The sequence below is a fragment of the Bombina bombina genome, chromosome 1 (genome assembly GCF_027579735.1).
Source record: "Bombina bombina isolate aBomBom1 chromosome 1, aBomBom1.pri, whole genome shotgun sequence".
NCBI classification, from domain to species: Eukaryota; Metazoa; Chordata; class Amphibia; order Anura; family Bombinatoridae; genus Bombina; species Bombina bombina.
The window spans coordinates 1,265,257,956-1,265,272,786 of NC_069499.1; the positions used below are offsets into that span (position 1 = coordinate 1,265,257,956).

Here is a 14,831-nt window from a genome sequence, read left to right on the forward strand (position 1 = left end):
GGTCTCCGCTGGATGTAAAATTTAACTTGAACTGATCCAGCTCTCTCTACGGAATATAATGCTTTTGTTACATTTACCACAATATAAAATAAGCTCCTTCAGTACCATGAATTTCAGAGAAAAACTTACAGTTATAAAAAGTAGTTGAGTGGAGCGCTAGACTCAGCCCACTTTGCCAACCTCTGGTACTACCTCCTTCCTAGGTAGTTTGAAATCAAAGAGTCTAAATGTGTGGAGTGTAGGTGGCGCTAAAAATACACTAAGTATACCTAGCCGTGGGTTGATAAACCAACGATACAATGTATCAGCAAAATATATATCTTAGGACAGTTTCATATAAATCTTCATATAAACTTTCTGATTCAATAATTGGAGGTAACAAGTACTGGATTAGAAATATGTACAATTTTTATTCTTAAGTGAAATGATGTAAAAATAGTAAAAACACAATATAAAAAAAACCGCAATATAAATAATCAAAATAGTCTCTCATACGATTGGCCCACACTCTTCACTCGCAACCGCTTCCAAATTTAAATCGCTACTACAAAAGATGTTGGCGATTCTAGAACAATATATTGCTAAAATGAAAATGATAATAAAACATCAAGGTTAATGGTAAAATGATGAGACACACGTCTAAGATCAATATGCAAACATGAAATGATATAAATAGTATGACTATCTGGCTGGGGTTCTACTTCCCATTACAAGCCTCTGTTTATAAGGCACTTTCTTCTATTGCCGTGACAATCAGACGTTTGACTCCCTGTCTCCAATGGGCTATAACAACCCGTGGTTTAAAATAGTCCTTGTTTTGTGCCCTGTTACAGAGGGAAATCCTGCTTTTAATCCTGTAAGAAGGGGGAGTTCCCAAGGTAAAATCTGCAGTCTTATGCAAATAGGGGCAGATCCCCACTCAAAACAACAGTCTTTTGAAGATTTCAAACGAAAACACTGGAGTCTATATTAATGAAAGAATCCCACAGACAATCTTAGTCCGGTTTGAATGGTATGAATAACACTTTAGCGGGGAGTTATTGACAACATAGATACTCTCACCTGCTGTTCTTTGTCTGGGTATATCAGCTCCTGTATATATTAGTAGTTTGGTTAAGTTGCGGACCTTCTTGTCCCTGTGGGTAACTTTCTTCACTTGTGCAAGCCTTATCTAAGTTACCTTTTTACCGCAGCCTCTCAGCGACACTCTGCTCTTTAAGTACTTCGTACGCAGAGTGGGTTACTGCTGTATATCCCCCTTGTTTGTCTTTCACCTTTCTACGCATTTCACCCCTAAGGTGTGGGGCTTTTTCAAGATCTTTAGATAATTTAGATAATCAAGATCTTTAGATCTTAGATAAGGCTTGCGCAAGTGAAGAAAGTTACCCACAGGGACAAGAAGGTCCGCAACTTAACCAAACTACTAATATATACAGGAGCTGATATACCCAGACAAAGAACAGCAGATGAGAGTATCTATGTTGTCAATAACTCCCCGCTAAAGTGTTATTCATACCATTCAAACCGGACTAAGATTGTCTGTGGGATTCTTTCATTAATATAGACTCCGGTGTTTTCGTTTGAAATCTTCAAAAGACTGTTGTTTTGAGTGGGGATCTGCCCCTATTTGCATAAGACTGCAGATTTTACCTTGGGAACTCCCCCTTCTTACAGGATTAAAAGCAGGATTTCCCTCTGTAACAGGGCACAAAACAAGGACTATTTTAAACCACTGGTTGTTATAGCCCATTGGAGACAGGGAGTCAAACGTCTGATTGTCACGGCAATAGAAGAAAGTACCTTATAAACAGAGGCTTGTAATGGGAAGTAGAACCCCAGCCAGATAGTCATACTATTTATATCATTTCATGTTTGCATATTGATCTTAGACGTGTGTCTCATCATTTTACCATTAACCTTGATGTTTTATTATCATTTTCATTTTAGCAATATATTGTTCTAGAATCGCCAACATCTTTTGTAGTAGCGATTTAAATTTGGAAGTGGTTGCGAGTGAAGAGTGTGGGCCAATCGTATGAGAGACTATTTTGATTATTTATATTGCGGGTTTTTTTATATTGTGTTTTTACTATTTTTACATCATTTCACTTAAGAATAAAAATTGTACATATTTCTAATCCAGTACTTGTTACCTCCAATTATTGAATCAGAAAGTTTATATGAAGATTTATATGAAACTGTCCTAAGATATATATTTTGCTGATACATTGTATCGTTGGTTTATCAACCCACGGCTAGGTATACTTAGTGTATTTTTAGCGCCACCTACACTCCACACATTTAGAGAAAAACTTACCCAAAGTACATGAGAATGTTTACATGTTTGCTGTCTCACCATTTAAATATAAAAAGAGCCTTTTTTTTATTTATCTATCAAAATTATATATATTTGTTTAGTAGATAAACCAAGGTATTGATTGAGGCCTATTTTGGTATATTTCATGCCACCATTTAGCCACCAAATTCAGTCATAAAAAATGAGTAACTTTTCACACACATTGACTTTCTCACTGAAATTATTTACATACTGTTTGTGCAGTCATGACACAGATGGTTGTAAAAGCCTATCTGAGATCTTTGTTAAAAAATAGCAAACATGCATAACTTTGCCATTGCTTTTTGGTAATAAGAAGACTGCTAATTGCAGCTGTGCACCACCCTTCTAAACTTACCGGCAGTGAGTGTGGTTAATTGTTAGTTAGCTACCTTACTGATCTCTACCTCCTGATCTCTACCAAACAGCTCTCTCCCCCATCCACACTTTTCACCACCATCTTAGGTTTTGGCAGACAGTGTGCCAGCATTAGTTTTTTTTTTTTTTTTTTTCACAGTTCTCAAAGAGTTTATTATCTTCTTTTTTTGTAATAAACAATGTTTCTAACTCATGATACAAACTGCCCAGCACTTAAAGGGATACCAAACACAACCCCCCTCCTTCATGATTCAGACAGAGCCCGCAATCCCAAGCAACCCTCCAATCTACTCTCTCCACCAATCCTTCCTCATTCTCCTGACATCATCACCTCAAAAGCAAGAATGCAAGCCAAGGAGCAGGCACACCCCCGGCTCAGCACCAAGGCAGCGCCCGCCGACCGGTGGCTAAATGTAGCCACCAATCAGCAAGCGCCACCCAGGCCCCGAACCAAAAATGGGCCAGCTCCCAAGCCCACAGTCCCGCCCCTTCAAATAAAGACAGCAAGAGAACGAAGAAAATTGACAAAAGGAGCAAACCAGAAAGCCGCCCACAACCGCAGGCTCCATCTGAATCACGAAAGAAAAAAATTGGGTCCAATATCCCTCTAAGGAAGGGCAACCGGATTGATAAGTGTAGGAAGACCTAGACAGCAGTTGTGACAGTACAGACAAATTAAATATTCAGTCTCAAAACAAAAACTCCACAGCCAGTTAAAAATTGTGAGAACCTATAATACTGAATTAACTAGAGGTGACCGTGGCCAGCAGACGATACAGTATGAGCTTTGTGTAGCCCATACAATGGTGGATTATGGGAAATAAATCATTACAATAATAAGCAGAAGGCTTGCAGGTTGACTGGAAAATATAGCACTGTAATAACTAAAGCAAGTTGTGGACCATACACTGGTGGTTCATGGGGAATACAGTGCTGAAATTAGATCCGAGGATGAAAAATAAATTACTGAAGAAATTAGTTTACCCAATACATATTCCAGTACAGCACTTAAATAATTAGAGTTGCTTATGGCTCGTTCTCAGGTGGATAAATAAAATAAAAAGTAATAAATAAGAGCAGAGTACGGCCCATATAAAATGGGATTAGGTGAAATGTAGAACTGTAATACAATGAGCGGAGTGTGGTCTGGGATAGAGGACAGAACATATTGTGGATGATATAGAGGGAGATTCTACAAAAACCTATGAAATTTATTCTGGGGCAAAAAGCCATGTTGATTCTGGGAAATACTGTAAAAGCAAAGTATCACATCTCTCTAGTGCCAATGTCACTAATAATCTATGACACCTACTAAAACTGTATCATACATATTTCACATTCAATGTTTAACAGCTTATTTCAATAAAAAAGTGAGAACTGACTGGAACATCTGAATAAAAAGTGTACTTAACTATAATCCTTATACAATTAATTGGACTTACAACCACATCACAAACACAGGAGCCTGGCATGAAGGAGATGATCACTGTATGGTCAGCGGTTCTGGTCCCATCATCAGGAATCTCATGAACAAAACCTAAAAAGAAAGTTTAACAAGTTGTTCCCTCTATGTATCAAAGTGCAGAGTGCGACGACTTTTTGCCACAACATTCTTCAGTTGGTCAAAGGCTTTCCTCTTGTGTCCAGCCATGGTTAGACATAGCATAGCTCAAGATAGCTTCAGTAGCTGTGAAGTTTCTGTGGCCTATCACACAGGCCTCAATTTCAGACACAGAGAGCTGGCTCTGCAGGAAGAGGTGCAGTTGACTGTCTGATAACAGGACCATGTTCTCTACAACTTGCTCTAGGAACTGCTGGAGTCCCTGTCTCCGCTTCTCTATGAAGTCATCATTATTGCCCATGTAGAAGGGGGCTTTGCCAGGCAATGCTGGAACCGGTAACAAGCCAGCATATTTCTGAAGTTGCTTCCTCAGCCAGACAAACTCTCTGTAACGTCTCCTTACACAGGATATCTTGGCTGTGAAAGCCTTGCTGTTAGTATGGAGAAATATTTTATAATCAACATGAGGTCCAAGATCCTTCATTCTGAAGCTTAGGGTCTTGCACACGAACAGTGATAAATTCCTCTGCGTCCAGGCTCTAAAACATCCTCCAGCATAAGCCTTTTTAAGGGGTCTGAGGGTTTTATCCCACACAGTGTTCCATTATTCCGACTCTCATCCCACTACGGCCCCGTAGATTATTTCCGGGTTACACCAGTATTAGTTTTTATGGCTTTTTTTTTTTTTTCTGCAGTTTAAGATCCCCCCTTTACCCTCCCACCTCCCTGATCATTCCAAAATAGCTCTCTCATAGTTGCTAACATTAAAAAAAAACAATCCAGGGACACTTTGCAGCAGAGCAAGCAAGCAGGTTACCATAGAATGGATGACCTATTGTTCAACTGCCCCACCCACTCAGTTCTGCGATTAAAACACACCCATTTGATAGCAATACTATAGCTTAGACTTATTCATAGCTTATTATATAGATTATAGCACCAAACTCTTACACCTACCCCGTAATATTGACAATACCAGTCTCTGGAACACATTCTGGGCATATGGTTAATGTTACAACACAGCATCAATACTAGTAGTAGCCAAGTAATCCCCCCCCCCCTTTTACAACAAATCAGCACAGTTTCTTACCTAGTGCGGAGAAGCTGTTTGTGTTTTTTCTTCTGATTTGTGGCAGTTTAAACATTGATCCCTCAGAGAAGGTGCAGCAAGGAGTCCCTTTCATCAACCAGAGAGCTCGTAATGGTTTGTTATTTAACGTGCACGGGCAAAGTTGCCCATTTAAGGGTGCACGTTAAATTAGTGCTCCACTTGTAATCTAGCCCATTGTGTGTTAACATTGCTCAAGCACAATTCATACGTTACGAGGAAGGGGAGTGTGCCCCCGAAAAGGCCGGCGTTTTACAATAAATTTCACTTGGTAAGAGACCAGAGAGTGCCTCCCTATATTCTAAGTACATATATACATTGGAGCCTTTCCCAGCCAAAATTATTTTAACCCTTTTAAAGCATTTTTATCAATATGTTATCTTTTTTTATTCAAAATGTTTATATATAAGTGTAATACTTTATTTTAACGTGTTTTGTGATTTTATTTTTTTTAACCCTTACGCTTTACATCAGGTCTCAGGTTGTGCTAATTCTTCTAGTGGTATTTGGGCTTTTTTTTTTTTTTTTTTTTTTTTAAATCTTTTTATTGAGGGTTATGCATCACAACAAGGATTACAACATAAATGTTCAGCATTTTCACTTACATATAAACAATATTTTGTTACATCTGTATAGTGAAGATATACATTAGTGGTCACACAAGGTATCCAAGATGAGCATATCAGAGATAAATAAAATATCAGGTACATAAACCTCATTTTCTGTTATTATGAACAAACCTAAATATAGGGACTAGGGTAATACTCTAGTCCCATGCATAGACTCAATTTTTTAGTGACTATAACAAGTCAGCTCAGAAATGTTTGTCAATACACTTCTACTAGCAACCGTAATGTGCATTCCCAGGCGGGGGAGGTCTCCCCTGAGGGGTCAGAGAATAGGGAGAAATACAGGCTAGGGCAAAGAGTAGGTTACATATTATAGGAGGGGAGGGGGGGGGGGAAGAGTTAGCGAGAGGGGGAAAGATGGACATAATTTGGAATTAAGTACGTTACTGGGAGTGGTCAGGAACTTTAACATAATACCTTGTTTAGCTATGGTTTCCCTGGTAATTGAACCAAGGCTCCCAAATTTGCCAGTATAGGTCTTCTTTTTCCATATTGAAATAGAAGTTTTGTTCCATTTTGGCGTACACCTGCATTATAGATGTAACCGCTGCAATATCTGGAGGTAGGACCTGTTTCCAGGCCCTTGCTATTGCCAGTTTCGTGGCTGCTAGAACAAAAATGATCAGTTTAGAAACATGAGTTGGGACGTTTCTTGGGAAGATGTGCAGGAGAGCTATTGTAGGAGTAAGTGGAATAGAGAGCCCGAGACTGGCACAGAGGCCCGCTATCTGACTCCAGATGGGAGCAAGTTTTGGGCAGTCCCACCATATATGTATATCAGAACCTCTCTGCATGCAGTCTCTCCAGCATAAAGGAGACGTTGTAGGAAACATCCGTGACAGTCTCGAGGGGGTGTAGTACCATTTCAGAAATAGTTTCATGTAGGCTTCTAAGGTATTTGCACAATGAACCGTCTTTTTGGTCAGCGTCATAGCGGTACGGAGGTCCCTATCTGTGAGTGGTCTGGAAAGGTCTCCCTCCCATGCCCTTAACTGCCAGGGTCTCTCTTTGTTAGTAGACATCTGTAGGAGGTCGTAGTGAAACGATATGAGTCTAGGAGTTTTGATAGGGAGCTGCCACAATTTTTCCCAATTAGTCAGGGGTCTAGTTAGGGTCTTGGTGAATCCCCATGATGTCATAAAAGCGTAAAGTCTCGAATATTCAAAGGAGACCCATGGGGGGGGGGTTCTGGGATAATTGTTCCAATTTTATGGGGAGTGAGTAGGGTGCCTGAGGAGTATAGGTGGGAAACCAGTTTCGGGTCCCACTCACTCCATTGCAGGACATGTGTGTCAGGTAGGGCTGCCAATAAAGCTGGTAGGGAATGAATGGGGGATGGATGTGGGGCGATATCACGTAGATTTCTGAGGCTATGCCACACTTTCAGATTATCTCTGACGATGACGTTTTTTAGTCCTAAATTATCAAGGTAGTGGCCGGGAATCCAGGGTAGGTCTGCTAGCTTTAAGCCCAGAGGGAGGGCTAGTGCCTCTATGCTTTTCCATCCATGTGGCTCTCCTTTGTTTGCCCATGCCGTGATGTGAGAAAGTCTGGTTGCTTCATAGTAACCACGTACGCTAGGCATTGCAACCCCTCCTTGTTCATATTTTTTTTGGAGTATCTTCGCCGCAATCCGAGGCTTAGATTTGCCCCAGATATAGTGTTGTCCCAGAGATTGGAGTTTGTCAATTAAAGCTTTGGGGACATTGAGTGGGATACATCGAAAGTAGTACAGGATTTTAGGCAGGATCGTCATTTTGAAAGCTGCAATGCGTCCCAGCCAGGAGATCTCTTTAAGGCTCCAAGAGGAGGTGAGGTCAGTGACGTCTCTGATAAGAGCTGTATAGTTAGCAGTAATCACTATTTTCGGATCTGGACCGAGTTGCACTCCCAAATGCCGAATAGTGGTTTGTGACCATCGGAATGAGTACGATGTGTGTAAGACATCCAATTCAAATGTTGGAATGCATACTGGTAACGCCTCCGTTTTGGAGACATTAACTTTGTAGTAGCTGTGAGCCCCAAACTCAGCAATAAGATCAAAAAGAGCTGGCAGTGAGCCTAATGGGTTCGTTAGGAATAGTGTCACGTCGTCCGCATATAAAGCTATCTTCACAGCCTCTCTACCAAATTGGACACCTTGTATAGTACGTGTTTGTCTAATAGCCTGAGCCAGAGGTTCAATGGCCATAGAGAAAATCAAAGGCGACAAGGGACACCCTTGCCTTGTGCCATTAGTGATATGTATGGTCGAAGAAGCAAATCCTAGACCCTTAACTACTGCAGAGGGACAAGAGTATAGGGCTTGTATTGCCGTAATCACTACATCTGGGATGCCAAAGTGGGCGAGCGTGTGCCACAAGTATTCCCATCTGACCCTGTCAAACGCTTTCTCTGCGTCCAGTGACAGGGCCAGCATGGGTAACCTCAACCGGGATGCCTCCGTAAGTATGTTCAGCATTTTCCGGGAGTTGTCCGGGCCCTCCCTACCAAACGTGAACCCGACCTGATCCGTGTGGATCACCTTTGGGAGTAGGCTATTAAGGCGGTTAGCCCATAGTTTTGTATATAGCTTTACATCACCATTTATTAGTGAGATTGGTCTGTAACTCGTACATAACGAGGGGTCTTTGTCCGGTTTAGGGATGGGTAGGATCACAGCTTGTAGAAATTCTTTATGGAATACGCCTGTCTCTCGGGCTTCACAGAAAACCCTGAGAAGGATCTTATTTAATTCCGTTTTGAACATTTTGTAGAAGGCTCCCGGATAGCCGTCAGGCCCTGGAGCTCTGTTATTATGTGTATGCTTAATGGCCAAGTTGAGCTCGGTTGAGGAGAATGGGGCTTTAAGTGTCTCTCTATCCTCCTCTGGGAGAGTTTGTAGACCCAGATTCTGCAGGAAGTCCAGCACCTTCCGTGCAGAAGACTCTGTGTCAATCATCGAGGGCTTAAGATGATACAGGTCAGAGTAGTAGGACGCAAACGTCTCCCCAATTTCTTTGGGTGAGAAGACCGAGCTAGAGCCGCTTTTAAGTGTCAGAATTCTAGCTGCCGCTGTTCTGCCCTTTAATTTGTGAGCAAGTAGGGTCGAGGCCTTGTTGCTTTGGCAGTACATCAGCTTCCTAAATCGAACATAGGAGTCTTTTACTCTCTGTAGTTCCCTGTCTGCCAATTGTGCTCTCAACTCCCCAATTTGGTCAGCAAGGCGTGTAGTTGGAGATTCTTTATTCTCCTGTTCTGCAGAGTGCAGCTTAGCCATAAGAAGACCTAGGGGCAAACCTGCTTGGCGTCTTAATATTGCCTTTCTTCTAATGCATATCCCCCTTATGTACGCTTTCAAAGCGGCCCACACTGTTTGGGAGGACACATCAGGGGTTTCATTTATTCTCAAGAATTCTATAATAGAGGTTTGAAGGGAGGTTCTGAAAGTTTTATCTTGGAGCATTTGTGTCGGGAATTTCCAACTAGGCCTAGATTCCGTGGTTAAATCAGTAGAGAGAGTGAACGTAAGGATGTCATGATCTGACCATGAGCAGACCTTAATATGTGACGTTAAGACTCTATTCAGAGTCCACGAGTCAGTGAAGAAATGGTCAAGTCTCGAGTATGAATTATGGGGTCTAGAAAAATATGTGTAGTCCCTGTCTTTGTGGTGGAGTGCCCTCCATATATCGTATAGATTATGTTGGGAGATATATTGTTGAAATTTATTGGCAGTAGTTATAGAGTATGGGTCAATTTTTTTCCCCTTCTGGACTTTCTTATCTAATAGAGGGTCCCATATCATATTGAAGTCGCCCCCTAGGATTGTCGTTCCCGTCTTGTGTTTCTCAATTTTAGATAATATCCCTTTCAGGAATTTAGGTTGTAGTTGGTTTGGGGCATATATATTAACGAGAGTAAATAGGATACCATTCAGTTTACAGTTAAGCAGTAGAAACCGTCCTTGGTTATCTTTTTCTGCATGGATGTGTTCAAAATGTAAGGACTTATGTATGGCAATTGCTACTCCTTTTGTTTTCTCAGTATGGGAGGCTAGGACCACTATAGGATAATCAGGGGTTCTGTATGGATTCTGAGTTGACGCTAACCAGTGGGTCTCTTGAAGAAACACAACTTGTATCCTCAAAGACCTCATGGTATTGGTGAGCATGCTTCTTTTCTCTTGGGAATTTAGTCCTTTGACATTTAATGTAGCAAAAGAAATGTTATTAGTGGCTGCCGCCATCTTAAGCCTAGGAGGGGGGGGGGGAGGGAAGCAGTAGGAGAGAAGAAAGAGGGAAGGAATCAGGTATGTAACTCACCCCGCCTGGGTCTGCGCACCTGGATGTGGTACTTGATGAGCACAAAGCTCAGTATACGTATCTTTGTTACACCTGAAATATATTGAAAGAAGTAAAGAAAACCAGGAAACGTTGAACAGATGAACAGGAAATAAAACAATTAAGTATGGACAACACAATGTATTACTATAGGTTTGAACAAATCGTATTGGTATTGAGTAGGTGAGGTCTAGGTATGTTGACCAGTATGGTGAACCACTGGTTCACCAGAAGGAGAAGTGTTACTAGGTAGAGAACTGACTTCTCCAGTCCCCGTAAAAGGGGATAGCACAAATAAATTTGCGTATATGGGGGGGGGGGTAGTACAAGTATTCAACTTGTAAATGTGGATTGACTGTCATTGGGGGAGTATGAACAAAAAGAATAAACCAGTGTCCTTACAACAGACTAAATAACATGTATCATTTCTACAAGCATAGTTACATATATTGTTAGTGCTATAAAATACACATTAGTCTCTGTTATACCCAGGGACCGCTGCAAAACAACATCAGGGAAGTATCTTAGGGAGATCGAGCAGCCTGGATAAGTTAACGGAGTGGGGAGGTCCCGTGAGTCCCAACCGAGAGGAGATGACTTAGAAAACAGAATGGGTATCTCTGGGCAAACATCCCTGTCCTCTCGAGGAGTCCTGGGTCCTCCCACTCCCTTTAAACAATGAACATCTAACCTATGATAAATATACTCAACAATATATACATTTTCATTACTTTCGGAAGTAGAAACATCAAGGTAACAGGAGCAATTTGGTGTAAAGACCAGAGCTATTTATTTCTCATTTAGCGGGCTTATGAAGCCTTGGAGTGAAATCTTGAGCACTAGCTCGGATTCTTGTGACGTGTGGGGTAACAGTATCACTGGTTTTCTGTAGTGATTGAGTTGTGTTTGTGGTTTCGGAGCGGTCTCTAGAAGCCAAGGAATCTGCTTCTGATCGGGGTTTAGCTGAATTTAGGCCCCAGTCCTGTAACAGGTCAAACCCTTCTTTGGGGGTAAAAATTGTGTGAGTCTCACCATTCTTAGAAACTATGAGCCTTGTAGGGTATCCCCATCTATACCTGATATTCTCCGTTCTCAGAATTTGAGTAATATTTCTGAAGGATCTTCTTTTTTGTAAGGTGTAACTGGAAATATCCGGGAATACAGAAATATGTAGGAATTTATCTGGGAGTTGAGGTTTGTTAGCCAGCTCTCTCAGTATCTTCTCTTTGTGGGTGAAGAAATGGATCCTAGCTAGGACATCCCTGGGCTTGTCTTGAGAAACAGATCTAGGTCTTGCCACTCTGTGAACTCTGTCTAATAGGAGACCAGGCGGATCTGAAGAAGGTAGTAAAATATTGCAGAACTCCAAGACATAAGACTCCAGCTCTTGGGGGCCAATTTCCTCTGATATTCCACGGAATCTTAAGTTATTCCGTCTGGAGCGATCTTCCATGTCGGCTAGTTTTAATTCCAGATCGGATATCTGTATCGCTAGGTTTTGAGAGTAAGCTTGTAGGTGGGCGTGATCCACAGCCAGGTCTTCCTGTTTACGCTCTAAAGTTTCAGTACGTTCTCCTAGTGCTCCAATTTCTCTACGGAGCTCAGCTGTAGAACCTTTGATTTCTTTAGTCAGCATGTCTTGAAGAAGGTTCATGCGCCTGGTTAGGACATCAACAATGTTAGCAGAGAGAGCATCTGGCATAGGGGATTGGGAGTCTATACTACCTTCAGATTCACTACCCTCTAGTACAGAGGTGGATTCCCTATACATTTGGGACTTCCCAGTATGATGATTCTTGAAATGATCCGCAACTGTTTTCCCAGGTGGGTGGGGCGGTTTTGGTTTTCTCTTAGAATTTTGGGACATGGTTCCAGGCCTGTTTTCTCTGTCAGACCAATGGATTTGGATCTTCACTCCACAGTAGAGAATATAGTAAGTAGGACAATGGTAAGAGGTATTGTACTAAAGTCCCCCTGACGTCAATCTTGGTTTAGGTGGACATTTTCAGCGAATTACTTGTTGCCAGAGTGAGAGTTGGAAACTGATCCCTGGTGAGGAGCAGCTCTTGGACAGACCTCTGCTTAGGTTGACTGAGCGAGATTTTCAGTGTACACCCTCTCCGGGGGAGATTGCCCTCACTGGGCCAAGTCGGAAAAAGGAGTGGGGGTATGACCTGCTGTGCTGCGCACAGCAGGAAAGGGGTGGAGAGAGTGACAAAAAGAAAAATTGTTATAGTAGTAAGCTTCTGGTCTGTAGCACCTAGTGGAGAGTAATGTCTCTAGGACTTTGCAATAGTGCTATATTCTATAAGCTGGGGTGCTCCGTTACACTATGAATTTGTATATAGATAAACCTTTATTTTAATGGATCTGTATAAGCCTGTCAGGCAACACCTGTGTACAGTATTATAAAGATTATTAGCGCTGGAGGGAAATAGCTGTTAGTAAGCAGGCAATATATATAAGTGTTATGTCACTCAATGTCTAATACAATTAAATAAACTCTTTTCCTGTAAGAAGAAGTATGGGTTAAGACACTCCACTCTGAGCCTAGGTTGCAGAGACACACAGGCTGACACAGCAGCTAGAAAACCTTGTAGTACTATTTTTTATCAAAGTTCTGAATAAAGGTCAGTCTCTGAGGATATAGATTAGGTCTCCTTGTAGAGAGGTTTCACTGTAACACAGAAAATTGCAAGCTTAGAGAAGGACATAAATACCATGCAGACCTATTAATGAACACTGTGGTCACTAAGGCAGATTAAGTAGCCCTTTAAGTCTGTAATTCTAGAAAGTAAGGCTGTAGCTTATTAGGGCTCTGCTAGTATTGTTCCTCTATCTTTTCCTGCTGCGGTGTTGTGGTCTGGGAATTCACAAGTAGTACAGACTAGCAGGGCTTAAGATTGGGCCTATCTTCCAGGCACCGTTATCCTAAAGCTAGTGGGATAATGGAGTTCCTTGTGAAGGGGGAATCGTTATATCTGTGAAAGGTTCTCACACTTTATATTAGGTGGATTTGCCTTGCAAGGTTTCTCCTATGACTCTCAGCAGGGACGAGGTAAGGCCCCAAGATGGCGCGAGTTCGCGCCCAAAAATATCAGCGTGGCACACTTCAGATCCCAAGTCTCTCCCCAATCCTCCCGTAGTGAATTTAAGCCCCTAATGCAGGTAAGTCTGGTGGTCGGGAGGGGAGTCAGGTCATGGGGGTATTTTCTTACCGCATGCGGGTACGTGAAGTCCTTCACCTGAGAGCACCGTTGTCTGCTGCTCGATCCGGAGCGGAGCCCCGACCCTCCGGATCGCAAGGTGCTAGTAGAAAGAGTGGCTGCAAGCTAGTTGATGCGAGCGGTAGTGGACTTCGGCTCCGCCTCGGCTGTTCTGGCTGGCAAATATGCTCCTGTGTCCGGCTGACAAGTTCACAGGTAATCCGCCGCGTCCGCGGCCTTTCTTTAAATGTGCGGTAGGGACTTAGGCTGTCTTGTTGCGCTAGAGGATCAGGCTCAGAAGGTTCACAGGGTGTCTTTGTGAGGTGCCCCGGAGCGGAGCCCCGACCCTCAGGGGACTTAAGAGCTGGGAGCACTAGTCCTCTATGGGGGCTCTGCTGTAAGCGGTCAGCGGTGTTACAGGAGTGAAAGGCAGCAGGGTCCCGTATCCAATGGATTAGGTTGGTACTTTTCTAAGATAGTCACAGCTGTAGCACAGACCTTAGCTATGTACAAGTCGATGAGGGTCTTTATGCACAATTAGCAGTCTTTTTTTCCAAGAAATAAACTATTTTATTAAGCAAAGGCCTAAGAGCTCTTAAAACATGTGTCTGTCTGCCTCAGCTGCTGGCTCCGCCCCCCCGGTATTTGGGCTTTTGCTCAAGCTAATAATATCAAGTTGCTCGCTAATTTTAGCTCAGTCCAGCAATACTGCGTATCGTGTCCCGCACTGGCATTAGTGCGCCACTTATAATCTGGGCCAGGGTGTGCTAAAAAAAAGTTTTGCCTGAGTTAATATAGTTTGGTTACATTTTGTTACTCATTTACTTATAATACCATGCTTAACACAAGGCCAAGTGCAAAATAACTCAGCCTTGTGTAATCTAAATGTTTTATGGAAATATACTGCATATAGTAGTGAAATTACATTAATAATCAGACATCATCTGAAAAGAGGTTATATGAATTTGTTTTTTATAAGAAACTAAAACACAGTTTTGTTAAGTTTTGCTGACATTTTATTTTGTGTGTTTTATATTTTGTTCTTTTTTTGTGATGAATATATGTATGCATGCATTGATATACTGCAGAGCATAAAGTTCTTGTGTACTTGTTTACCATAGCAATGTTATCATGAAATTAAAAAGATTAAAATATATGTAATGGTGTTTAAATATTGCCGCTCAATAACACTATGATAGTACAATAGGGTTGCCACCTTCAATACAGAAAAATAAGGGATGGCTTCCGCAGCGGGGTCCACACCCCTCGGGCCACGATGATGACCACAGTAG

The 14,831-nt window shown here is 42.0% G+C and overlaps 1 protein-coding gene across 1 annotated transcript; it reads right to left on the reverse strand.

Annotated features, from left to right (window-relative positions):
- Positions 1-3,047: 3,047 nt before the first annotated feature.
- Positions 3,048-4,882, reverse strand: LOC128642237 (sorting nexin-11-like). Its single transcript, XM_053694939.1, has one exon. It carries the CDS (start codon positions 4,756-4,758, stop codon positions 4,336-4,338), a length of 423 nt encoding a protein of 140 aa, XP_053550914.1. The 5' UTR covers positions 4,759-4,882; the 3' UTR covers positions 3,048-4,335.
- Between the last annotated feature and the right edge of the window lie 9,949 nt (positions 4,883-14,831).

Excerpts from the sequence above, each read along its gene's own strand:
- LOC128642237 (XM_053694939.1), bottom strand. The coding sequence starts at position 4,758 with ATGAAGGATCTTGGACCTCATGTTGATTATAAAATATTTCTCCATACT.